Here is a 25,030-nt window from a genome sequence, read left to right as displayed (position 1 = left end):
CGAAATTTGAGATTGAGGTCTCTGTTGGTAACTGGGAATGATAAATCGAGGTGATTTTTGAAATGTGTGTACAATAAGTGTACGAAAAATACTAAATGGTACAAAGTTTGGAATTTGGGTGAAAGAATAGGGCTGTAATCCTCAAATTTGTTATTGAGGTCTCAGTTGATATCTGAAATTGAGATATGGAGGTGGTTGTGGAAATGTGTACTATAATTGTACGAAAAGTACTAAATTTGTTATTTGGTTAAGGAAAAAAGCTGAAATCCAAAAAAAATAATTTTTGACGTCACTATAGGTCTATGTAATTAAGATATGGATGTGGTTTTGGCATTATGTACTATAATTGTTCGAAAAGTACTATGTGGTACCAAATAGGGTAATGGATGAAGGGATAGAGCTAAAATCCGGATATTTAATATTATGGTCTCTGTTGGTATCTGGAATTGATATATGAAGGCGCTGTACTCAAATTGTACTAAAAGTACTAAATAGTACTATATTTGGTATTTGGTGAAGGAATAGAGCTGAAATCCTGAAATTTGTTATAAGTGTCACTGTTGATGTCTGTGGTGAAGAGATTGTTCGAAAAGTACACTGTTTGATACTTAACTGGGTATTGAATTAAGGGATAGAGTTGGGATCCCAAAATTTGATGTTGAGGCCTTTGTTGGTGTCTGTGATTGAGATATGGAAGTGGGTTTGGAAATTCGAATTCTGTGAAAGGAACTAAGTAGTACTAAATTAGGTTTTGGGTAAAGGAATAGAGCTTAAGTCCTGAAATTTGATATGGAAGTTGCAGTTGATGTCTGTGTTTCATGTATGGAGGTGGTATTGGAAATGTGTACTAAAATTGCTCGAAAAGTACTAAGTAGTACTAAATTTAGCATTAGGTAAAAATATAGGGCTGAAATCCTCTAATTTCATATGGAAGTCACTGTTTGTGTCTATGGAAGAGAGAAAGAGCTCGTTTTGTACTAAGCGGTACTAAATTTGGTATTGGAGAAGGGATATAGATGAAATCCTGGAAACTGATGCAGATGCCACTGTTGGTGTCTGCAGTTGAGAGAAGAATGTTTTGGAAATGTGTACCATAATTGTTCGAAAATTACAAAGCGGTACTAAATTTAGTATTGGATGAGGGAATAGAACTGAAATCCTGATATTGAAATTTGGTATCTGTGGTTAGGAAATGGAGGTGATTTTGGAAATATGTACTGTAATTGTACGAAAAATAGTATGTGGTACTAAATTGGGTGAAGGGATATAGCTAGAATTCACTATGTGTTTGGGGTACTATATACAGGTCACAATTTTTGTCCGATGCTAGCGGAATGTTACTTGGGGGTTGGGCTAGGGTCCGAATAGAAGCCTTTTGTTTTTTAAGACGGACCAAATACCATTTTTTTGTTTTGTTTTTTTTTTTTTGAAGATTTTGAAATCGCTCTACAAGTCATAATTAAAGACTAATCTTTAAGTAATTTTCCATGATGCTAGAGTATAGGACGGGTAAGGAGACTGACATTTTGGACGGGCATCTGATAATTAGCGCTAAAAATGGACCATAACCTTTGTGTGAAATTGTTTTGATTGTAGGTTGTAGGACCAAAATAGGTTTGGACCTAGGTGGGGTTTCCAGCGTACTAAAGTGTTGCAGGGTATCACATGGTCGGCCCTGCATGCCTTTAGCTTTGCTTACTTAAACCACTTGAATTTTTCAAAATATTTTTCTATACAGAAATCTACTTTTTTCTCCATCATCCAATGATTGCCAAAGTTTGTGTCTTAAGTCTTTGTTTTTCATTTGATCTTAAATTTATTTTTTTTTCTGATTTTCTTTTTTTTTCTGAAATTCCGTAAAATTCCTACCATTCCTTGACAGCTTTCTTTTGTACGAAATCATAAACAAATCTATAACTTTATTAGAAAGACAATATGAAATTGTAATGGGAAAATTATGAAAATGAAAATAAGCCACAGAAATGGCCTTATGGTGCCATAATTTTTAATTTAATTTATGTGATTTTCATTTGGCGATTAAATGATCCATAAGAGACCATAAAAAAACAATGGCAAATATGACAACAAAAAGAAGAACAATAAAAAGAAGAAAATCGCTTGTCTGTCTCTGCAACAAATCAATGGACATAGGAAACGATGCTGAACATCGCTGGAACATATTACGTATTTGCCCAAGTCCCGGTGGTAACATCGGGTAAAACACACACACATACACTCACGAAATCTGATTAGAATTAGACATGGATGGGGAAAAAACAAAAACAAAATTCAACACATGAGTTGGATGTTGGACCTGAAGTTGAAGAAACAAGTGAATGCTGGCTTTATTGAAAAAAAAAAAAAAAAAAAAAACAAGTAAAAAAGCTGTAAGTTCGGGCGGGCCGAACTTTGAATACCCTCCACCATTTGGAACGAATCAGGAAATTTTCAAAAAAAATGCATTAAGAATTTAAAATTAATTAATTAAAAATTCAGTTAATATCTTTAAAATAACGAATATCGGAAGGTAAAGATATGTGGGAGATACACGACATTGTGGAAATCTACTTCTGGGATGAAGTACTCACAAAGAAGTTCTTTGTGCAGAATTTCAGGCAATTCCGTTGAAAAATGTGGCTCATCAAAAATCGAATATCGGGAGGTACTGTCATATGGCGGTTTTTCGATATCCTGGACCGATATCGTCAATTCTCTTCCAAGGTGTGTAGTAGTCACAAGGAACCCTTTGTGTGCATTTTCAGACAATTCCACCGAAAAATGTGGCTAAAATCATCAAAATATCGAATATCGGGAGACCCTTATATGGGGGCTATACGATATCCTGGACCGATATCGATAATTCTCTTCCAGAGTATAAAGTAATCACAAGGAACTCCTTGTGTTAAGTTTCAGACAATTCCGTTAAAAAATGAGGCTAAAATCATCAAAATATCGAATATCTGGAGGTACCGTTATATGGGGGCTACACGACATCGTGGACCTATAAAGATAATTCTCTTCCAGAGGATAAAGTACTCACAGGGAACTCCTTGTGCGAATTTTCAGACAATTCCGTTGAAAAATGTGGCTAATATCATCAAAATACCGAATATCGAGGGGTACCGTTATATGGGGGCTATAAGATATCGTGGACCTATATGGACAATTCTCTTCCAGGGTGTACAGTAGTCACAAGGAACCCTTTGTGTGCATTTTCAGACAATTCCGTCGAAAAATGTGGCTAAAATCATCAAAATACCGAATATCGGGGGGTACCGTTATATGGGGGCTATACGATATCCTGAGCCGATATCAATAATTCTCTTCCAGAGTATAAAGTACTCACAGGGAACACCTTGTGTGAATTTTCAGACAATTCCGTTGAAAAATGTGGCTAAAATCATCAGAATAACGAATATTGGGAGGCACCGTTATATGGGGGCTATACGATATCCTGGACCGATATCAATAATTCTCTTCCTGGGTGTAAAGTAGTCATAAGGAACTCCTTGTGCGAATTTTCAAACAACTCCACCGAAAAATGTGGCTAAAATCATCAAAATACCGAATATCGGGGGGTACCGTTATATGGGGGCTATACGATATCCTGGGTCGATATCTATAATTCTCTTCCAGGGTGTTAAGTAGTCACAAGGAACTCCTTGTGTGAATTTTCAGACAATTTCGTTGAAAAATGTGGCCAAAATCATCACAATACCGAATATCGGGAGGTACCGTTATATGGGGGCTATACGAAGACGTGGACCTGCACAGACAATTTTCTGCCTTAGGCTGTAGTATCCATTACGAACTTCAAATACCAAATTTGAAACAGTTCTGGTGAATAGTCTCGCTAAACTCATCAAAATACCGAATATCGGGAGGTACCTTTATTTGGGGGCTATACGAAGACGTGGACCTGTAGAGACAATTTTCTTCCTTAGGCTGTAGTATCCAATTCGAACTTCAAACACCAAATTTGAAACAATTCCGGTGAATAGTGACGCTAAAATCATCAAAATACCGAATGTCGGGGGGTACAGTTATATGGGGGCTATGTGAAAACGTGGACCTGCATAGACAATTTTCTGTCTTAGGCTCTAGTATTCATTTCAAACTTCAAATGCCAAATTTGAAACAATTCCGTTGGAAAATGTGCCTAAAATCATCAAAATACCAATTATCGGGGGGTACCGTTATATGGGGGCTCTACGAAGACGTGGACCTGCACATACAATTTTCTGTCTTAGGCTGTAGTATCCATTACGAACTTTAAATACCAAATTTGAAACAATTCCGGTAAATAATGTCGCTAAAATCACCAAAATACCGAATATCGGGGGGTACAGTTATATGGGGGCTATACGAAGACGTCTACCTGTGTAGACAATTTTCTGCCTTAGGCTGTAGTATTCATTTCAAACTTCAAATGCCAAATTTGAAACAATTCCAGTGAATAATGTCCCTTAAATTATCAAAATACCGAATATCGGGAGGTACGGTTATATGGGGGCTATACGAAGACCTGGACTTGTACAGACAATTTTCTGGAATAGGCTGTAGTATCCATTACGAACTTTAAATACCAAATTTGAAACAATTCCGGTAAATAATTTCGCTAAAATCATCAAAATACCGAATATCGGGGGGTACAGTTATATGGGGGCTATACGAAGACGTCTACCTGTGTAGACAATTTTCTGTCTTAGGCTGTAGTATCCATTACGAATTTCAAATGCATAATTTGAACCAATTCTGGTGAATAGTGAGGCTGAAATCATCAAAATACCGAATGTCGGGGGGTACAGTTATATGGGGGCTATGTGAAAGCGTGGACCTGCATAGACAATTTTCTGTCTTAGGCTCTAGTATTCATTTCAAACTTCAAATGCCAAATTTGAAACAATTCCGTTGGAAAATGTGCCTAAAATCATCAAAATACTGATTATCGGGGGTACCGTTATATGGGGGCTATACGAAGACGTGAACCTGCATAGACAATTTTCTGTCTTAGGCTGTAGTATCCATTACGAACTTCAAATGCCAAATTTGAAACAGTTCTGGTTAATAGTCTCGCTAAAATCATCAAAATACCAAATATCGGGAGGTACTGTTATATGGGGTCTATACCAAAACGTGGACCTACATGGCCCATTTTCAATGCCAAAAGTCCTTCAGACATGTGATGCATTTGAGTAAAATTTTATCAATCTACTTTAACTCGTTCGGAAGCTAAAGTGATTTCCGCAGACGGACGGACGGACAGACGGGCGGACGGACAGGGCTAAATCGCCTTAGAATTTTTTCGCTGATCAAGAATATATATACTTTGTTGGGTCTAAAATGATTATTTCGATGAGTTACAAACGGAATGACAAACTTAATATACCCTCCGTACCATGTATGGTGGAGGGTATATAAAGGGGAACCAAGGAAACCCTGATTTTTTTGAGTGGCAAAGAGGGGGAGATGACTGTGGCAACATTGTTGAGCGCTACAAAAACGATTTGTCCAAAAAAGCCACAATTGTTGGCCTGGTCATAGCATGGGCTCCCACTGTTTCGGTTGTAGGTGAGGAAGCTGATGATGATAATGGCTGAGACGATGATGATTATTGTTGTTCTGCTGCCATACATTGTCTTCGTGTCTAAGTTCGAAGTGTTAAAATGTTATTAATATTTTTCAATTAATTTGTTAAATCTTTTTTTGTTGTGTTTTTTTTTTTTTTTGGTTTGGTTGCTGGCCAAACAAAACCGAAATGTTTGCAACTTGTCTATTGCCGTCGTCGTCGTCGTCGCTGTTGAATGGACCATCATCAGATCATAGACTGATTTCCAAAGCAATGTTTCATGTTTATGGCCATCAAGGTTTATTGTCTACACTTGGAGTGCGAATTGTTGTTGCTGATATTTTTTTTTTATTAGTTTTCGTGTTATTTTTGGAAAAAAAAAAAAAAAAAAAAAAAAAAAAACTCAACGACTGAACGAACGTGGCAACAGCATCCATAACACTGAAAAGACTGTGATTGAATTCTTGTGGACTCAGCGAACTTTGCCTCGAACGAACGTTCCTCATACGTTCGAACATCCATTCATATATGGCCATACTGCAATATATTATTATTTTTGACATGTTTATAACACATGTAACTTGTGCTCTAGACTCAGGTTCACATTTGGCCAGCAATTTATTATTAGTTTGAGCGTTTTTTCTCTCTCTCTCTCTCGCTCGTAGATGTTGGATTTTATAGAGGAGGAATTGATTGAAGTTCGTTTATTGTTATTATTATTGGTTTTATATAGCCATAACATTTTATTTGTGGCAAAGATCAATTAAACATTCTAGTGATGTCAAAATCAAGGACTGGTGTCTTATTAGTAGACGTAAAAATATCGTACGGACATTTTGTGAAAGATTATTTTTTAATGGAAAAATATAAAAAACAGGGCTAACAAGAATAGGCATTTGAAAAAAAAATATTACATTTATCTTTATACCCTACACCCTACAAGGTGGTCAGGCAAAAGGAAACGAGATATGGGTCTATGGTTCCTTTGATGATCTGCATATAATCACATTCTGAGTCGAAATATGCATGTCCGTCCGTCCGTCTGTCCATGTATTTTTGTAAACAAAGTACAGTTTGCATTTATTGCCCTATCCAGATGAAATTTTACACAAATCATTTGTTCTTAAGGCCCAAGGACGAACCCTATTGAAATTGGAGATAATCGGTCAAAATTTAAATATAGCTCTCATATATATCTTCGTCCGATTTTCCTTTTATTGTGCACCAAACGTGTAATATCAGCTCGAATAGTATGGAATTTTGCACATACGATCAGATTGGACCTGAAAATAAGTATGCCAAATTTGATCGAAATCAGTTCAGATATAGCTATAGCTCCCATATATATTGTTCATCCAAATTGTTATATTTGTCCTCCGCAGGCGTAATATGCACTCTGTAACAACAATATTTGTGGAAATATATCAAATACAGCTCAGAAATACATTTGCTAAATTTTTTCCAGATCGGTTCACATTTGGATATAGCTCCCATATATAACTTCGTCCGATTTACCTTTGATTGTGCACCAAACGTCTAATATTTGCCCAAATTGGATGAAATTTGGCACTTACGACCGAATTGAGCCTAGAAGCTAGTATGTTAAATTTGGTGAAGATCGGTTCGGATATAGCTATAGCTCCCATATATACTGTTCATCCGATTTGTCATATTTGTTACCCACAGCCGTAATATTCAGGGAAATATATCAAATACAGCTCAGATATATCTTTGCCAAATTTTATCGAGATCGGTTCCGATTTGGATATAGCTCCCATATATATTTTTATCCGATTTCAAATTAATCAAATTAATCGGCCCCGCCCGACATTAAAACTTTCTTTACTGGTTAAAATTTCGCTTTATTGAAGACCAAATAATTTTGATAAAAATTCCAAAAAATAAATTAAAAAAAAAAAACAGATTGAGTTCTTATAAAAATAGTTTTCTGAGGGTCTATAACGTGGACATTTTTTTTCCAATATTTTTCCGATTGGGGGAGCCGATTAAAATATTTTTATAATTTTTTTTTTTATTTTTTACAAATTTGTAAAAACAGATTTTTTTAATAAATAACTTGATTTTTATAATACTAATTTCAGAAGGTCTTTGATGAGGATTTTTAATTTTTCGTAGATCTATTAACTTGAAGCTTTTTTTCGATATTTTTCTAAGAGTCCAATAAAAAAGTACACGCTTCTTTTAATTTTCCAATTCTGGGTGGCCCATATATGATGAATATGCCTTTGGTCACTTCGAAAACTTATAAAATCAAAACGGTAAATACAGAGAATTTTTTTCTCGGCTTTTCAAAGCAAACGTGTATATCTTCTATTTTAACAAACGGATTTCTATTACTTTTGAAAAAGTACCATTATATGGGGGCTAAGCGTACGAATTTTGATTTTTTGAAACGTAGCACTCGAATCTTTCAAAGAAAAAATAAAAAAGTGAAAACCCATTGGTAAAAATAGAAGTTATGCACGTTTAAAATTGAAAATCCAAGAAACGCGGAATCAATCAATTTTCAAAGTGACCCAGAAAAACCAAAGGCATATTGGTCATCTGTGGGAACCTGAAGCCTAGAAATATTGCTGGTCCATGGATTACGTTTAGAATGCATTTGCAAAACCACCAACACATATCAACCTCAGATACCAACAGTGTCTTTGATATCAAATGTCATTACCCCATTACCAAAATTTAGTACCATTTAGTACAATTATAGTACGCATACTCAAACCCAGCTTCCCTCACACTCAGATATCTACAGTTATCTAAATATCCAAAACCAACTCCATATCTTAACCCCAGATACTAATGGAGACCTCAATATAAGTTTTGTACTATTTTAGTACTTTGTACTATTTTGTACTTTATAGTACGCATTTTCAAGCACATCACTATATCTCAATCCCAGATACCACAGAGGCCTCAATAAGAAATTTCTGGATTCTAGCTCTATCTTTTCATGTAATATTAATTTTAGTACAACTTTGTACTTTTCGTACAATTATAGTACACATTTTCAAACCCACCTCCAAATCTTAACCCTAGATACCAACAGAGAGACCTCATTATAAAATTTCAGGATTTCAGCTTTATTCCTTTGCCCAATTCCAAATTTAGTACTCTTTAGTGTTTCTCGTACAATTATGGTACATATTTCCAAAAAAAAAAAAAAAAACCCCTCATATCTCAATTCCAGATAACAAAAGAAACCTCCATATCTATTTTTGCGGATTTCAGCCTATTTTGAACTTTTTGTACAATTATTGTACACATTTCCAAAACTACCTCCATATCTCAACCGAAGACCTCAATATAAAATTTCAGGGTTCCAGCTCTATTCCTCCACCCAATACCAAATTTTGTACTCTTTAGTGTTTCTCGTTCGATTACAGTACACATTTTCAAAATCACATTCATATCTCAATTACAGATACCAACACAGACCTTAAAGTCAAATATGAGGATTCCAGTCATATCACTTCACCCAATATCATATTTAGTACCATTTAGTACTTTTTGTACAATTTGGTATTTTGTGAACAGATAGGTATTTGGTGAACAAATAGTCCTTAAAATTTGAAATATGCAATTAGGGTTGCAGATCTTGTGCAGCCTGGACATATTACATATTTCGGATTTCAAGGACTATCTGTTCACTAAATACCAAATTGTACCAAATATGGTACTATTTAGAAATATTCGTGCACTTGAAGTAGACAATTGCAAAACCCCCTCTTTATCACAAACCCACCACTAACTGGGACCCCCCTTGCAAATTTTAAAATTCAACTTAGCACCCGATTTCAAAACCACCCTCATCTATCAAACTTAAATTCCAACCTTAATTCTCATATCAAATTTACACTTTTAAGCTCTATCCGTTAATATAATTCCAAGTGGTATCATTTTAGACATTTAGTACCATTTTGCAACTTTTCGTATCCTAGAAGTTGGAAATTCTACAAACTCTTTGGTACTTCTATCGTCTCATTCCATGTGTCAGAACTCTAGCTCATTCCGTTTATCCAATGCAAAGTATTCGATTTTTAGTAGTTTTCGTACCGTCTTAGTTCGAATTTCAAGAAAACCCTAGAATGTGTTTTATGTCTGCAGAACTTTTGATACTGAAAATGGGTCATGCAGGCCCACGGTTATGTTTAGCCTCCATATAACGGTATCTCCCGATATTCGGTATTTTGACGATTTTAGCGACATTATTTACCGGAATTTTTTCAAATTTGATATTTAAAGTTCGTAATGGAAACTACAGCCTATGACAGAAAATTGTCTATGCAGGTCCACGTCTTCCTATAGCCCCCATATAACGGTACCTCCCAAAATTCGGTATTTTGATGATTTTAGCGACATTATTCACCAGAATTGTTTCAAATTACGTATTTAGAGTTCGTAATGAGAACTACAATCTGTGACAGAAAATTGTCTGTGCAGGCCCTCGCCTTCATATAGCCCCCATATAACTGTACCTCCCAATATTCGGTATTTTGATGATTTTTTGCGACATTATTCACCGGAATTATTTCAAATTTGGTATTTGAAGTTTGTAATGGATACTAGAGCCTGTGACAGAACATTGTCTATACAGGTCCAGGTCTTCGTATAGGCCCCATATATAAGTACCTCCCTATATTCGGTATTTTGACAAGTTTAGGTACAATACCCACCGAAATTTTTTGAGATGTCGTATTTGAAGTTGGTAATGGAGGCTACAGCCTGTGACAGAAAATTTTCTATGGTCCAGGTCCAGGTCTTCGCACAGCTCCGATATAGCGGAACCTCCTTATATACGATATTTTGATGATTTTAGCTACATTATTCACCGTTTATTTCAAGTTTCGAATGTGAATATGGTAATGGCTTATGACAAACAATGCCAAAATGAAAGGCTATATTCGGTATTTTAAAAATTTTAACAAAATTTTTTAAAGATTTAATTTTTTGAAAATTTCCAAATTCCTTCAAAATGGTGGAGGGTATTCAAAGTTCGGCATTTTAACTTGTTTAGAATATTTTTTTTTTTTTTTGAAAACACATCAAAATAAGAGTTCAATTATTTCTTCCCTTTTTCACGGCAAAATTGCTACCTTAACTTAATCTTTTTCCAACACTCTGCAAAAACCCTTGACCAGATCATCACCTTTTCTTGTTCAATTATAATTTTTCAAGTTTGCTTCCAAGACCATTGTCGTTCGTCGTTCTGTTTTGCTTTGTTTTGGCATTGCTTTCGTTTATTTGCCTTTCAATAAAATTATTATCATGACATTTTCAATTTCTTGTATTTGGACAACCAATAAATCCTTGAGAAATCTCAATTTTCAAATCAAACTAAATTGCTTAGACTTGTGCACGCATCTGTGTCTGAACAGTAAAAGGAAAACAAAACAAAACAAGCGTGGCATCCACAGAAAAACAACAACAACAACAATATAAAACAAGTCAATAGCAAGCCAACATTCAGAAGAAGTTCCAAAAAACCAGCAGAAGATGTCTCACCAAAAAAAAACAAAAAACTTTGAACACGCATGTTTGCTGGTCTAGCAACGTCATAGCTGGCGGTGGACTAGAGCAAGCAACCAGCCAAAACAAACTTCCCAGCAATCGACCAATCCAAAAAAAAAAAAAAATTGTTCAATGGCTGTTTACTCTTGTTACTCATAAATATTCAAATTAAATATTTGTTTGCTTTCGGTTACTTTCGATGAACCACAAACGACAAAAAAAAATACAGAAATTGTGTCTTGCCATTGCCGAACAAGGAAGAAGTCGGAACGGAACCCATAGGAAATAATCTCAACTTAAAATGCAAACAAATCATCGCGATGCCATAAATAAAGTAACAGTGTAACAACATTTATGCAACAAGGTTTTGCTTTTTACAAAAAAAAAAAAAAAGAGAGAGAGAGAGAGAGAGGTAGTGGCAAAGGACATAACAATAATCTGCATGTTGAGTGCTGTAAATATTATAACATTTTCGAAAAATGAAAGAAGAAGAGCAGGCATTTTTTCCAGTTGCAGAATGGCATCGGAAATTTACATTGACATCTATGATTTTGGGCCCTACAACACCTCAGAGGATAGGGAAGACAAACTCAGATTATTAAATCGAAGGTTCCGTCTTTGAAGCAAAATATTAATAGTTCGGAGTATTTTATTATTGGCGGTCCTTCGAAAAAATATTCGAAAGAAAATCCACAATGGCTGCTTCGAGAAAATAATTTACACTCATTTATCGACTTTTGAAAAAAAAAATATTTAAATTTCCCTTTAAAAAAAAAAATATAAAAAATATATTCCTTAATCCTTTGAAAAATATTTATCCTCTGAAAAATATTCTCAATGAAAATTGACGTCAGTGAACCTTTGAAAAAAAGTTTTTAATAAAAAATCGAAATAAGTCAACCTTTGAAGATATATTATTTTTAACAATCCGCAAACTTTTTTTGAAAAAAAAAAAATATTTTATATGAAAATCCACCTCGTGTAAGTCGTCTTTAATTTTATATATAAATCCAGTATAGTTTTAAAAAAAAAGAGTGAGAGGTAGTGACAAGGGACATAACAATAATCTGCATGTTGAATGCTGTAAATATTGTAACATTTTCGAAAAATGAAGGAAGAAGAGCAGGAGTTTGAGATTTTTTTTCCAATTGCAGGATGGCATGAGAAACTTACAATGACATCTATGTTTTTGGGCCCCACAACACCTCAGGGGATAGGGAAGAAAAATTAAAATTATTAAATCCAAGGTACTTTCTTTGAACCAAATTATTAATGGCTGGGAGTAATTTATTAATACTGGTCCTTCGAAAAAATATTCGTAAGAAAATCCACCATGGGTCCTTCGAGAAAATAATTTAATATCATTTATCGACTTTTGAAAAAAAAATATTTTAATACAAATCCAACTTATTTGCCTTTTGAAAAAAAAAATAAAAAAATATATTCTTTAATCCTTTAAAAAAATATTTTCAACAAAAATTTACACCAGTGAACCTTTGAAAAAAAAGTTTGTAAAAAAATCCAAATATGTCGAACTTTGAAGATATATTTTTTAACAGTCCGTAAACTTAAAAAAAAATATTTTTTATATGAAAATCCACCTCGTGTAAGTCGCCTTTAATTATACCCTACAACACTATAAGTTATAAGTTTGATTGGGCCAAAAATTATTTAACACCTCGAAATATTGGTTTCCCACATAGGAAAGTATATGTGGGTCTTCCTAGCTTGCCGAGCTGAGTCGATCTAGCTATGTATGTCCGTCCTTCCATCTGTCCGTCTGTCCATGTTAATTTATAATCAAGCTACAGGTCGCATTTATGGCCGATCCTCACGAAATTGAAAATGGAGGTGGGGTTAGGGTCAGAATAGAACCCTATTGTTTTTGGAGATGATTGAAAAATATATAGGGGTTCAAATGGACCAAAAACAGAAAATTTTCCTGATATTCCAGTTGCTCACTTTGAAAAAAAAAAATAAATAAAAAATTCCAAGTAAGATGATCTTTTAAAATACTTATTTTTTTTAAATTCAACCTTTGAAAAAAATATTTCATTTATTTAATTTAATTTATATAATTTTTTATTTTTATAAATCCAGTCTAGTCTCACTTTGATCTGGTTGGTTTGAATACCTATTTTAATAAAATTTAGCCTAACATTGAAAATAAAAATAAAAACAATTTTTATAAAAATCTATGTTGATTCTTTCCTTGCAAAAATATTTTTCATAAAAAACCAACGTTACTTCTATTATTTAACAAAAAAATCAAAATATTGATACTGCTTGTTTCTATGGAAAAACGTTTTTATAAAAATCCAGAATGCATGCCTCTTCGAAAAAAAAACATTTTTTTCATAAAAATCCACGTTGCTGTATTATTAAAAAAAAAACATTTTTTTTATAAAAAACATTTTAAAAAATATGATAAAAATCTCAAATTTAATATTTAAATTACCGATGATATCTGTGTTTGAGCTTTGGCTGTGGTTTTCAACTGAGTCGTGTATTTGTAAGGAAAGTATTAAATGGTAGCAAATTTGGAATTGGGTGAAGGAACTGGGCTGGAACCCTCAAATCTGATATGGAGGTCTCTGTTGGTATTTGGAATTGAGAAATGGAGGTGGTTTTGGAAAATTATAATTTTTCGAAAAGTACTTAACCAAAAAAATTTGGGATCACTGTTTTCGTCTAGGAATAAGATATCAGTTGGATATGCGTACTAAATGTTATTCAATTTGTTTTTTAGGTGAAGGGATAGAGCTGAAATTTGATACTGGGTTCACTGTTTACATATGGACACGTTGAAATAGTTTTGAACAAAAAAAATTGATGAAGCGAAAATTCGAAAATTAAATAAAACCTTGAACGTCTGAAAATTTAGTACTCTGCGTGAAGTTTTCATTAAAAATTTGGTCAAATTGAACAATTTGGGAGTTTTGAGTATTAAAAAAGCCTAACACGAACTATGGGAACCAATCTAAATATTTAGGTCGAATGTAAGGCTCTATACCTTGCTTGTTAGTATCATAATAATCCCAGAAAATTTTATAATTTTTTTTAGTAATTTAATTTAAAAGAAATATATTTTTTTAAATCAAAATATTTTATTGTATTTTATAAATAATATTTTTATAATAATATTTTATAAATATTTTTCTTAATAATATTCAATCATTTTTTAATGTAATATGTATTTTACAAAATATTTTTAACCTAATTTTTTTATTCATATTTTTCATCAACATAGATTGCAAAAAATTATCTAAAAAATGTTCCGCAAAAAATATTTAAAAAACCGTAATTAGAAACAAGTAAGCAAAGGCTATAGTCGTGCGGGGCCGACCATGTGATACTCTACTCTAGTTGGTCTATTTCAACCCCTAAATATATTGCGGACATCTTTGAAAAAAAGGCCTAGCCCTTCTAAGCCTGACCCTACCCTTGTGAAAATTTTCGAGAAGATCGTCGGTGTTATAAAATTTTTGCCCCAATTAAACTTATAACACCCCCTACACATAATGTTGTAGGGTATAAATAATCAGTATTTAAAAAATGTGACCAAAAAAATATCCACCTTAAAAAATGTTTCTCAAAAATAGTGTTGTAGGGTAAAAATAATTAAATAAATCTATGTTAAAAATTATTTTTAAAACCCACTTAAAAAATATGTTCTAAAAACCTAAGTAAAAATATTCTTTTTCCATATTAATAAAAATATTAATAAAATATATGTTAAAAATATTTTATAAAATATTAAATAATATTATAAAAATGATAGGATGTTAATATTTTTATTTTTAATATATATTTATTTAAAATTATACTATAAAAAATATAGTATATATTAAAAATAATATAAATACTAAAAATACAAATAAAATTATTTTTAAAAATTCCATATTTAAAAAAAAATGTATATAACATCAAAATTCATTTTTTTTCTAAAAATTTCCCTTGAAAAATATTTCTAAATAAATATTAATAAAGTATTTTTTTTAATTCACCTTTACTGCTCTGATATATAACAAATTATTATAAGAAATATAAAAATAATTTTTTTTAAATAAAAAAATATGAAGTGTAAAACATACACTACGAAAAATATTTTTAAAAGAATTTCATACTTAAAGAAACATATTTAAAATATTAAATTTAAAAAGATAGTTCTAAACATCTAACTTGAAAATTTTTCTAAATAAATAATTTAAAAATACATATTATAAAATTCAATTTTATTGCTCTGCTACATAAAAATAAATTATAAAAAAATTATTATAATATATTATAAATTATAATATATTATATTATTTTATAAAAATATTTCATATATAAAAAATAAATTATTTTATAAAATCTAAAAAATATTCAGCAAAAAATATTTTTTAAAATATTATCCATATTTCAAAAAATATGTCCAAAAATCTACATAAAAATTATTTTTAATAAATATTTCAAAAATAATCTTTTATATTGCTTTATTGCCCTACTTTACATTAATTTATCACACTTTTTTTTCCAAAATTTTCCTAAAATTATTTTCCTACCAAAAAGTGTGTAAAAATGGCTACCATAAAATTGGTGTTGATTATGGATCAACAGAAAAAGGAGACGATGTAGTTGTCGTTTCAATTTTATTTTCCTTGTTACCTTCCAGTAACACTGATGCTCCCATTTTGTAACATAGTTGACCTGTGTGTGTGTGTGTATGCAATGTAAAATACATTTAATTTTTTTGGTGTACCGGAGAAAATTTATTTCCATGGACTGCCTTAAAGACCTTGGCCTTTATGCTAAGATTACAAATTGTTGATAAACGTTAGCAAAGTAATAAATATTTGTTTTGCTTACCAATTCCATGGCTTAGGCCATATCCCCGAGTACCAGAAGATCTGCATGTAGTGGCTGCCTGAACTGAACTCCTCTTCTTGGGAGATTAAGCAAAGATGATTTCTTTGGTTACGTCGGACATGCCATAACATATGCAAATTTTTTACAGCATAAAGGCCTGGAGGGAGATGATATGTGAAAAAAATTTACATTTGTAAAAGCAGTATAAGGCAGGGAGTGCTTGGAAAATTGCTCACTCATTACTCAATTTTTTTATGAAATTCAAAAAGAAAAAAAAAAGAATGCAATCCATAAGGAAAAGAAGTGTTGAGCTGGAAAAGTATCTTAAAGGCTGGCCAGGTTTGGCTTTGGTGTTTTCCATATTGAAATTGTTTTTCAGTTTTTTTTTTCGAATCTCTTATCCCATCCATTATCATGCGTGTGAATTTCGCTGCAAGTTATGTTGCCATACATATTGAGTTTTATTATTGTCATGCCACAAAAAAAAAGATTTGTGGCTTTTTAATTGAATTTTTCCATGGCTACGAATTTTTTTTATTTTATATCATAAAATGGAACGTTTTCCCGCAATATCGAATTCTGTTAGTCATAATTCATTAACATGTTCTTGTTTTCTTTACAGATGAATCAGACCTGTAAGGTCTGTGGCGAACCGGCGGCAGGTTTCCATTTTGGCGCATTCACCTGTGAAGGTTGCAAGGTAAGTTTCTATGGGAAAATCTGTGCGTTTTTTTGTTGTTGTTGTTGTATATAAAATACAAATTTATTAGCAAATGCATTATTTAATAAAATATGAAAGTTGATAATGGCCATAGAGTGGGATTAATATGTTATAACAAAATTTAATGTTAGTTGTTCGAAACTGGACAATATCAACAGTTATTTGCTGCATCAAAAAAATGCAATCTCTTGAAAATACCCCAAAGGGAAGCAAAAGACTTAAGCAACAAACTTGTTTTTCGGGGATGGAGTATTAAATTTTTTATAATAAACTGAAGAAGTAAGTCTTTCAGAAAAAAAGAAGCCTTTCAACTGCGAACCACCTTAAATGGGACTCATTTGGTCCTTGACAAATTATCGAGAATTTATCTAATATTTATCAAAAAAATTGTAGAAAAATATCTCGAATATTCAAAGTGTATCAAAAATTTTTGAAAAAAAAAAATTAAAAATTTGTATAAAATTTATCGAAAATCTATTGAAAATTTTTCGAATATTTTTTTACCGAAAATTCTTAATTTTTATTATTCTCTAAAACTTATCATATACATTTTTTAACTCATTACTTTTATTTATACTCCCAAAAAAACTGCCACCCCAATATAAACATTTATTTCTCCAATAAAATATGTCATATCTTCAGCATACGCCCATGGACACAAAAGACTTAAGCAACAAACTTGTTTCCGGGGATGGAAAACTAAATCTATTTAAATAAACTAAAGAAGTACGTTTTTGTCCGTAGAAGTCCTAGAAGCCTTCAACTGCTGACTACCTTAAATAGGACTCGTTACGTCCTTGACTAGCTATTAACCATAGTTGAAACATTTCGATAATTTATCGAAGATTCATAAAGAATTTTTTTCGTTGCATTATTGAAAATTTATTAAAAGATTGTAGGAACTATTGCATTTTTATCGAATATTTTTGAAAAATAAAAATCAAAAATTTATTGAAAATCTTTTGAAAATTTTCGAATAAGACTTTTTTGGTCCTTAACGAACTATTATCGAAAATTTATCGAAAATTTGTATAGAATTTTTTCGAAGAATTATTGAAAATCTATCAACATTTGTAGAAAATTACCCAAATTAACGACACTTTGTTGAACAAGTTTTGATTTAGTATCAGAAATTTGTCGAAAATTCAATGTTGAAATATTTCGCTCATTTATCGAAAATTCATATAGATTTTTTCATTGCGTTAGTGAAAATTTATTAAAAAACTGTAGGAAATTACCTAAAATATTGAAAATTATCGAATATTTTTTTAAAAATAAAAATCATAAATTTCTTGAAAAACTATCGAACAATTTTCGAATAAGACTCTTTTGGTTCTTAATGAACTATTATCGAAAAATTACCGTTAATTTATCGAAAATTTGTATAGAATTTTTTCGAAAAATTATTGAAAATCGTTCAAAATTTGTAGAAAATTACAAAAATTATTGAAAATTTATCGAATATTTTTGAAAAAAAAAATGAATAAGAATTTTCGAATAGGTCTCTTTTGGTTCTAGAAAAACTATTATCGACACTTTAAATGTTGAAAATTTTCGATAATTTATCGAAAATTCACATAGATTTTTTTCGTTGCGTTATTGAAAATTTATTAAAAAATTGTAGGAAATTACCCAAAATATTGAAAAATTTTCGAATATTAAAAAAAATTAAAGGATTATTGAAATCTTTTGAAAAATTTCCGAATAAGACTCTTTTGGTCCTTAACAAACTATTATCGAAAAAATTATCGTTAATTTATCGAAAATTTGTATAGAATTTTTTCGAAGAATTATTGAAAATCTATCAAAAATTGTTGAAAATTACCCAAATTATTGAAAATTTATCGAATAATTTTTAAAAAAATAAAGAAAATAAAAATTTTCGAATAGGACTCTTTTGGTCCTAGAAAAACTATTATCGACAATTTGTTTTTTTGACGTAGTATCAGAAATTTGTCGAAAATTCCCCAAAATATTAAAAATATATGAAATATTTTGGAAAAATATAACTAAAAACTTTATCGAAAATCTATTGAAAAATGTTCGAATAGGAATCTTTTTGTCCTTGATAAACTATTATTGATAATTGAAACATTTATCGAAACTATTAAAAATTTTTCGAATAGGAATTCGAATTTATCGAAAAATGATATAGAATTTTTTCTGTCATAATATATATCAGACAAAATAGAAAAAAATGTTTTTAAAAACAAATTTTTGAAAAAAAAAATAAATTCTTAGAATATTTTTCGAAAATCTTTTGAAAATTGTCCGATTTTCTTTTTTGGTCTTTGAAAAATTATTATCGTAGAATTTTCGGCAATTTATCGAAAATTTATATAGAATTTCTTTTTCGTTGTATTATTGAAAATCAATTATCAAAAAAATTATCAAAAATATTGAAAATTTATCAAATATTAAAAAAAATAAATTAAATTTTTTTTAGAAAATCTATTGACATTTTTTCAAATAGGAATTCCCAATTTATAGAAAAAGTATCTGTTTTTTAAGTATTATCGAAAATGTATCAGATATTACATTTCCTTTGTTAGTTTTTCAAAAAAAAATAATTTTAAAAAAAAAATTGTTTCAAATTTTTAGAAAATTTATCGAAAACAGTTAAAGAATTTTTTAATGGGTCTTTCACAAAATCTTATCGATTGGTGTTAGAAGAATTATCGAAAATTTATTTACTATCTTAATCGTTGTATTATTGAAAATTTATCAAGAAATTGTTCAAAATTATATAAAATATTTAAAATTTATAGAAAATTTTGGAAACACAAAAAAAAATCAAATAAAAAAAATAACACTTATGGAAAATCTATTGGGAAATTTTCGAATAGCAATTTCAATTTAAAAGAAATCAAAAATTAGTAGAAATTTCATGGAAAATCTATACAAAATTTTTCGAAAAGGAATTTCGAATTTATCGAAAATGATGTATAATTTTAATTTTTTTTAATGAAAATGTATCAAAAATTATGTATTTATTTTTAATTTTTTTTAATTACTAGAAAATTTATCGAAAATCTTTTGACAAATTTTCAAATATTTTTTAATGAAAATTCTTAATTTTTATTCCTCTTGAATATAATTCCATACTCACCTTCTCTTTGCATTACTCAATAAAATAATTTATATTCCCTCAAAAACAAAAAAAAAAAAAAAAAAAAAAACTGCCACCCCAAATGATGGTAAAATTTTTCCTCCCCACACCCCCTGCCATCCCTTCACCCCCACCTGCCTTAGATATCATTAATTACACCTGATATTGAACAATACGCTTTCAAAGAAGCAAACCACAACCATCCGAACGAGTATTTTAAATTTGCCATATACTTGAACTAATTGATAACATTTCGTATTAATTTGGACATTTGCAATCGTTTCGGAAACACATAAATATTTTTAGAAATGATATAACGTTGCGAGAACTTGTTTGTCAGATTGGAGTATCTTCTGTTTGTTTTTTTTTTCTTCTCCTCCTCTTAAGATAATGACTTGTTGATACGATTATCAGACGATAAATATTCAATGACATTAAGCTGGCGAACAGCAGCATCAGCAGAACATAATAATTTGTGCATAACAATACAGGAACGGTGGGAGAAGGAGGGGGGTGGGAGATGAAAGGATTAGAAGAGTGTTAATCGTTTCTGAGCAGTCAGGTCAATAAACTATGACCTGTGATATGATTGTGAGATGAAATGGAACAATCAATACCAATTTTGAGATGATCTGTTAGGATTGAGAATTTAAGGTTCAGAGATGAAGAATGTGAGGTATTCGTAGAGGCCAAATACATTATTTTGAGATCCATCAGTTTTTTTTTTTTTTTTGCTTAAGCTGTGAAAATTCTCAGGGCAACAAAAAAACATGTTTTGGGATGATGACCCTGTACAATTGTCAATAAAAGGTTCAGAGTTGAAAAATGAAAGACAATTATAAAGGCTCTACAACTCTTCTACAAGTCTTGAAATTCCCCCAAAACATATTTTTTATAATATAATGATTTATTCCTCTTATTCTTTCTGATATAAACAAAAGACTTAAGCCACGAACTTGATTTGAGATCCACTAAATCTTTTTAACTAATTTCCCAACACAATTTTATTTAACGATCTCTAACAATTTCATGAAAAATCATGATTGTCGTAAACAAATGATTTATTTTCGGCAGTTATTGGGTTAGAGTCTCTAACAACCTACAAAAGATGTCAATGTTTTTCAATAGCCTAAGGTGTTTGAATTAAAAAATAACTATTGAAAGAACTACAAATTCATATAAAGTCATTGAGATAATTATAAAATCATTTAATACTTGATGTAAATGTGCTCCTAAAACGGCAATTTCGCTTAGTCTGTTAAAGAGGATAAGGCCATGGAACAAAATTGTAAATCGATTATTTTTGGCTCTGCCATATAAGACATATTTAACAAGTAAAAAACTGTAAGTTCGGCCGGGTCGAACTTTGAATACCCCCCACCATTTGGAACGAATTTGACAATTTTCAAAAAAATAAATTCCCTTAAAAATTTTAAAATCTTAAAAATACCGAATATAGCCGTTATATTCGGATCTGTACGACGACATGGACCTGCATAGACAACTTTTGACATAAGCCATTACAATATTCAAATGCTAAAGTTGAAAAAAAAAAACAAGTTAAAAAGCAGTAATTTCAGCCGGACCGAACTTTGAATACCCTCCACCATTTGGAACGAATTTGGCAATTTTCAAAAAAAAAAAAAAAAAAAATAAAATAAAATCCGTTAAAAATTTTGTTAAAATCTTAAAAATATCGAATATAACCCTTATATTAGGATCTATACGACGACGTCGACCTGCATAGGCAACTTTTGACATAAGCCATTACAATATTAGAATGCGAAACTTAAAAAATCCCGAATATATGGAAGTACTATTATATGGGGGCTATACCAAAATGTTGACCTGCCTTAGGCTGTAGTACCCATTACGAACTTCAAGCACAAAATTTGAAACATTTCCGGTGAAAAATGTCGCTAAAATCGTCAAAATACCGAATATCGGGAGGTACCGTTATATGGGGGCTATACGAAGACGTGGACCCGCATAGACAATTTTCTGTCATGGGCTGTAGTATTCACTGCGAACCTCAAATCCCAAATTTGAAAGAATTCCGGTGAATAATGTCGCCAAATCATCAATGCCGAATATAGGGAGGTACTATAGGGGCTGTACCAAAATGTTGACCTGCACAGACACTTTTCTGCCTTAGGCTTTAGTATTCATTACGAACTTCAAATACCAAATTTGAAAGAATTCCGGTAAATAATGTCGCTAAAATCATCAAAATACCGAATATCGGGAGGTCCCGTTATATGGGGCTATACGAAGACGTAGACCCGCACAGACAATTTTCTGTCATGGGCTGTAGTATTCATTTCAAACTTCAAATACCAAATTTGAAATAATTCCGGTGAATAAATTCGCTAAAATCAGAAAATTACCGAATATCGGGAGGTACAGTTATATGGGGGCTATACCAAAACGTGGACCTACATGGTCCATTTTCAATACCAAAAGTCTTGCAGACATAATATACATTAGAGAAAAATTTTATCAATCTTCTTCAATTCCTTCGGAAGCTAGAGTGATTTCCACAGACGGACAGACGGACGGACATCGCTAAGTCGACATAGAGTATGTTCCGTAGGAATGGGCCAATATTGTCTACTTCGTATCGGACCGATCATTTCCATTTCGTATGGTCCGATCTCTACCGGATGCTTATTTTGAACGTTACATTCGTATTGATTTTCCAAAACTTTGACCCTTTGTGGGGCTGGTAGCTAAAGAAATAAACCGATCTCTACCATCTTTATAACATATTTTCTGTTGATGGAAATATTGACATGTACCGAGTATGAATGAAATCGGATTTTAATTTCGCTTTTTATCAGCTTCATGTATATTCAAAATTTTGACCCTTTGTGGGGGAGGTACCAAAAGGAGTGGTCAAAAACATTCCATCTGCACATCAGTATTAGTAGAAATAATGGGATGTATGAAATATTAAGAGTACCGTATACATATTTCGGATCTTATAATCGTTTTGCTTATTCAAAATTTTGACCCTTTTGTGAGAGAGGTACCAGAAGGAGTAGACCGATCTCTACGATCTTTATAAATAATCTAGTATTGATAAAAATATTGAAATGTGTCAAGTCTGATTGGTATCGGATATTAATTTCGATTTTTATGAGTTTCATGAATATTCTAAATTTTGACCCTTTGTGGGGGAGGTACCAGAAGAAGTGCACCGATATATCCCATCTTCACAGCAGATCTTGTGTAAGTGCAAATAATGGAATGTGTGAAATATAAAGACAACCGTATGTTTATTACAGATTTTATGATCGTTTTGGGTATTGACCATTGACCCTTTGCGGAGGAAATACCAGAAAGAATAATCCGATCTCTACCATCTTTATAACAGATCTTGTGTTGATGGAAATATTGACATGTGTGAAGTCTGAATGGAGTTGGATGTTAATTTCGTATTTTATAAGCTTCATGGATATTGAAAATGTTGACCCTTTGTGGGGAAGTAGAAGTTGACTGATATATGGGTTAATAGAAATAATGAAATCTCCTGATATTCGGTATTTTGATAATTTTAGGTACATCTTTTGGGATTTTTTTTTTTTTTTGAATTTCGTATTACAGTTTGGAAATGGGTCATTGCCTATGTAGGTCGTTTAGCCCCCATATAACGGTACCTGTTGTTGTTAACCTTTTTGGGGTGGAGAATATTGAAAGCTCGGCCCGGACCAAAATTAATGTTTTTTACTTGTTTCTCTTCCTCGAAATTGAAAAGGAGCTTCATTACATTTTGTAATTTAACAAGTAAAATAACCAGACCGAACTTCCAATACCCTGCACCATTTGAAACGAAACAAAAAAGCAAAATTCGTTAAAAATTCTTTTGAAATCGTAATAATACCGAATATAGGGAGTTGGAATTACATTGGGATCTACAGATCGTGGACCTGCTTAGACAATTTTTGTCATAGAACCTTACAATATTCAAATAAGAAAGAATTCCTTTGAATAGTATCGCAAAAAACATCAAAATAACGAATATACGGAAGTACCGTTATATAAAGGCTATACGAAGACCCATAACTGCCTAAATAATATAACTTACCTAAATGGACCCATTTTCAATACCAAAAGTCCTGAAGACCAAACACACATTTGAGAAAAATTTTATCAACCTACTTTAATTCGTTCGGAAGCCAGAGTGATTTCCATAGACGGACTAAGGACAGACAAACAGACGGACGGACATCGCTATATCGACATAGACTTTTTATCCTCATCAAGAATATATATACCTTGTGGGGTCTAAAATGGTATATTTCGAGGTGTTACAAACGGAATGACAAACTATAAAAATTATAAAAAGGACCAAAAAGACCCCTTTCTTGGCTCGCTTGAAGGTCAAAATGTTCGAAAATTTGGAAATACGGAATTGACCAGCATATAATCGGCAATATAATAAAATATGTAGTTTCATAGGGGCAATAGTCCTAATAGTTTCGAAAACTTTTTTTTTAATTTAGAAATACACGATTTAAAAAAAAAATAATAAAATTGAATCCAAATCTTATGAGAAATTGACCTATTTTTTGCCTATCTTAGTTTTTGAGGATGTTTGACCCCAAATCCCAACAAATACCTTAAAAAAGGGTAATGTTAGAAAAATGTAGATTTTAAGCCAAAAAAAAATCGAACTTTGAATGAATGTTCAAGGTTTTTAATTTATTCCCAATCAACTGCTCGTTTTAATTAGCTAAATTCCAGGAATGTTACTTCTTCTACGGTATTTGAAAATCAATTTTGAAAACTATTTTGATTTTTATCTAATTTGCCAAGAAAATCGAGATTATTTTACAATTTCAATGGAACGAAAAAAAAAAAACAACAGAACAAAAAAAAACGACAAAGACATTCTAAGTGATTGGCTAAGGTCTTGAAGTTTGATTCTTGGATGCCCTGAAAACCTCGAAATAATAGAAACTTGGAATAAAACGTTTGAAACACCTCGTGTTCTGTGTGTGTGTGTATGAGTGTTTGTGTGTGTGAGTGTCAAACTCCAAAATTGATTAAACGTGATTTAATGTCATTAAAAAAAAAAAACAGCCAGTGATTCATTCATTCATTCATTTATTTAGATTGCTCTGAGTTACAATTGTGGGGTTGTTGTTGTTTTTTGTTGTTCTGCAGTTTTTCATGGCACTTTAAATGTTACAAAAATCATTATCATTTTCCACCTACTAAAAATGTTTCGCTTTACTTTTTGTTGTTG

The 25,030-nt window shown here is 31.4% G+C and overlaps 1 protein-coding gene across 1 annotated transcript in view; it reads left to right on the top strand.

The window, feature by feature from the left end:
- Nucleotides 1-25,030, top strand: part of LOC101889220 (knirps-related protein) — a 107,403-nt gene that overhangs the window by 62,905 nt on the left and 19,468 nt on the right. Inside the window, exon 3 of the mRNA XM_011297936.3 lies at nt 16,572-16,649. Within this exon, the coding sequence (XP_011296238.2) occupies nt 16,572-16,649 (78 nt within the window). The remainder of the gene's footprint in view (nt 1-16,571; nt 16,650-25,030) is intronic.

This window comes from Musca domestica, unplaced genomic scaffold, assembly GCF_030504385.1.
Source record: "Musca domestica strain aabys unplaced genomic scaffold, Musca_domestica.polishedcontigs.V.1.1 421, whole genome shotgun sequence".
Lineage (NCBI taxonomy): Eukaryota > Metazoa > Arthropoda > Insecta > Diptera > Muscidae > Musca > Musca domestica.
This window is presented reverse-complemented; position numbering and strand designations above follow the sequence as displayed.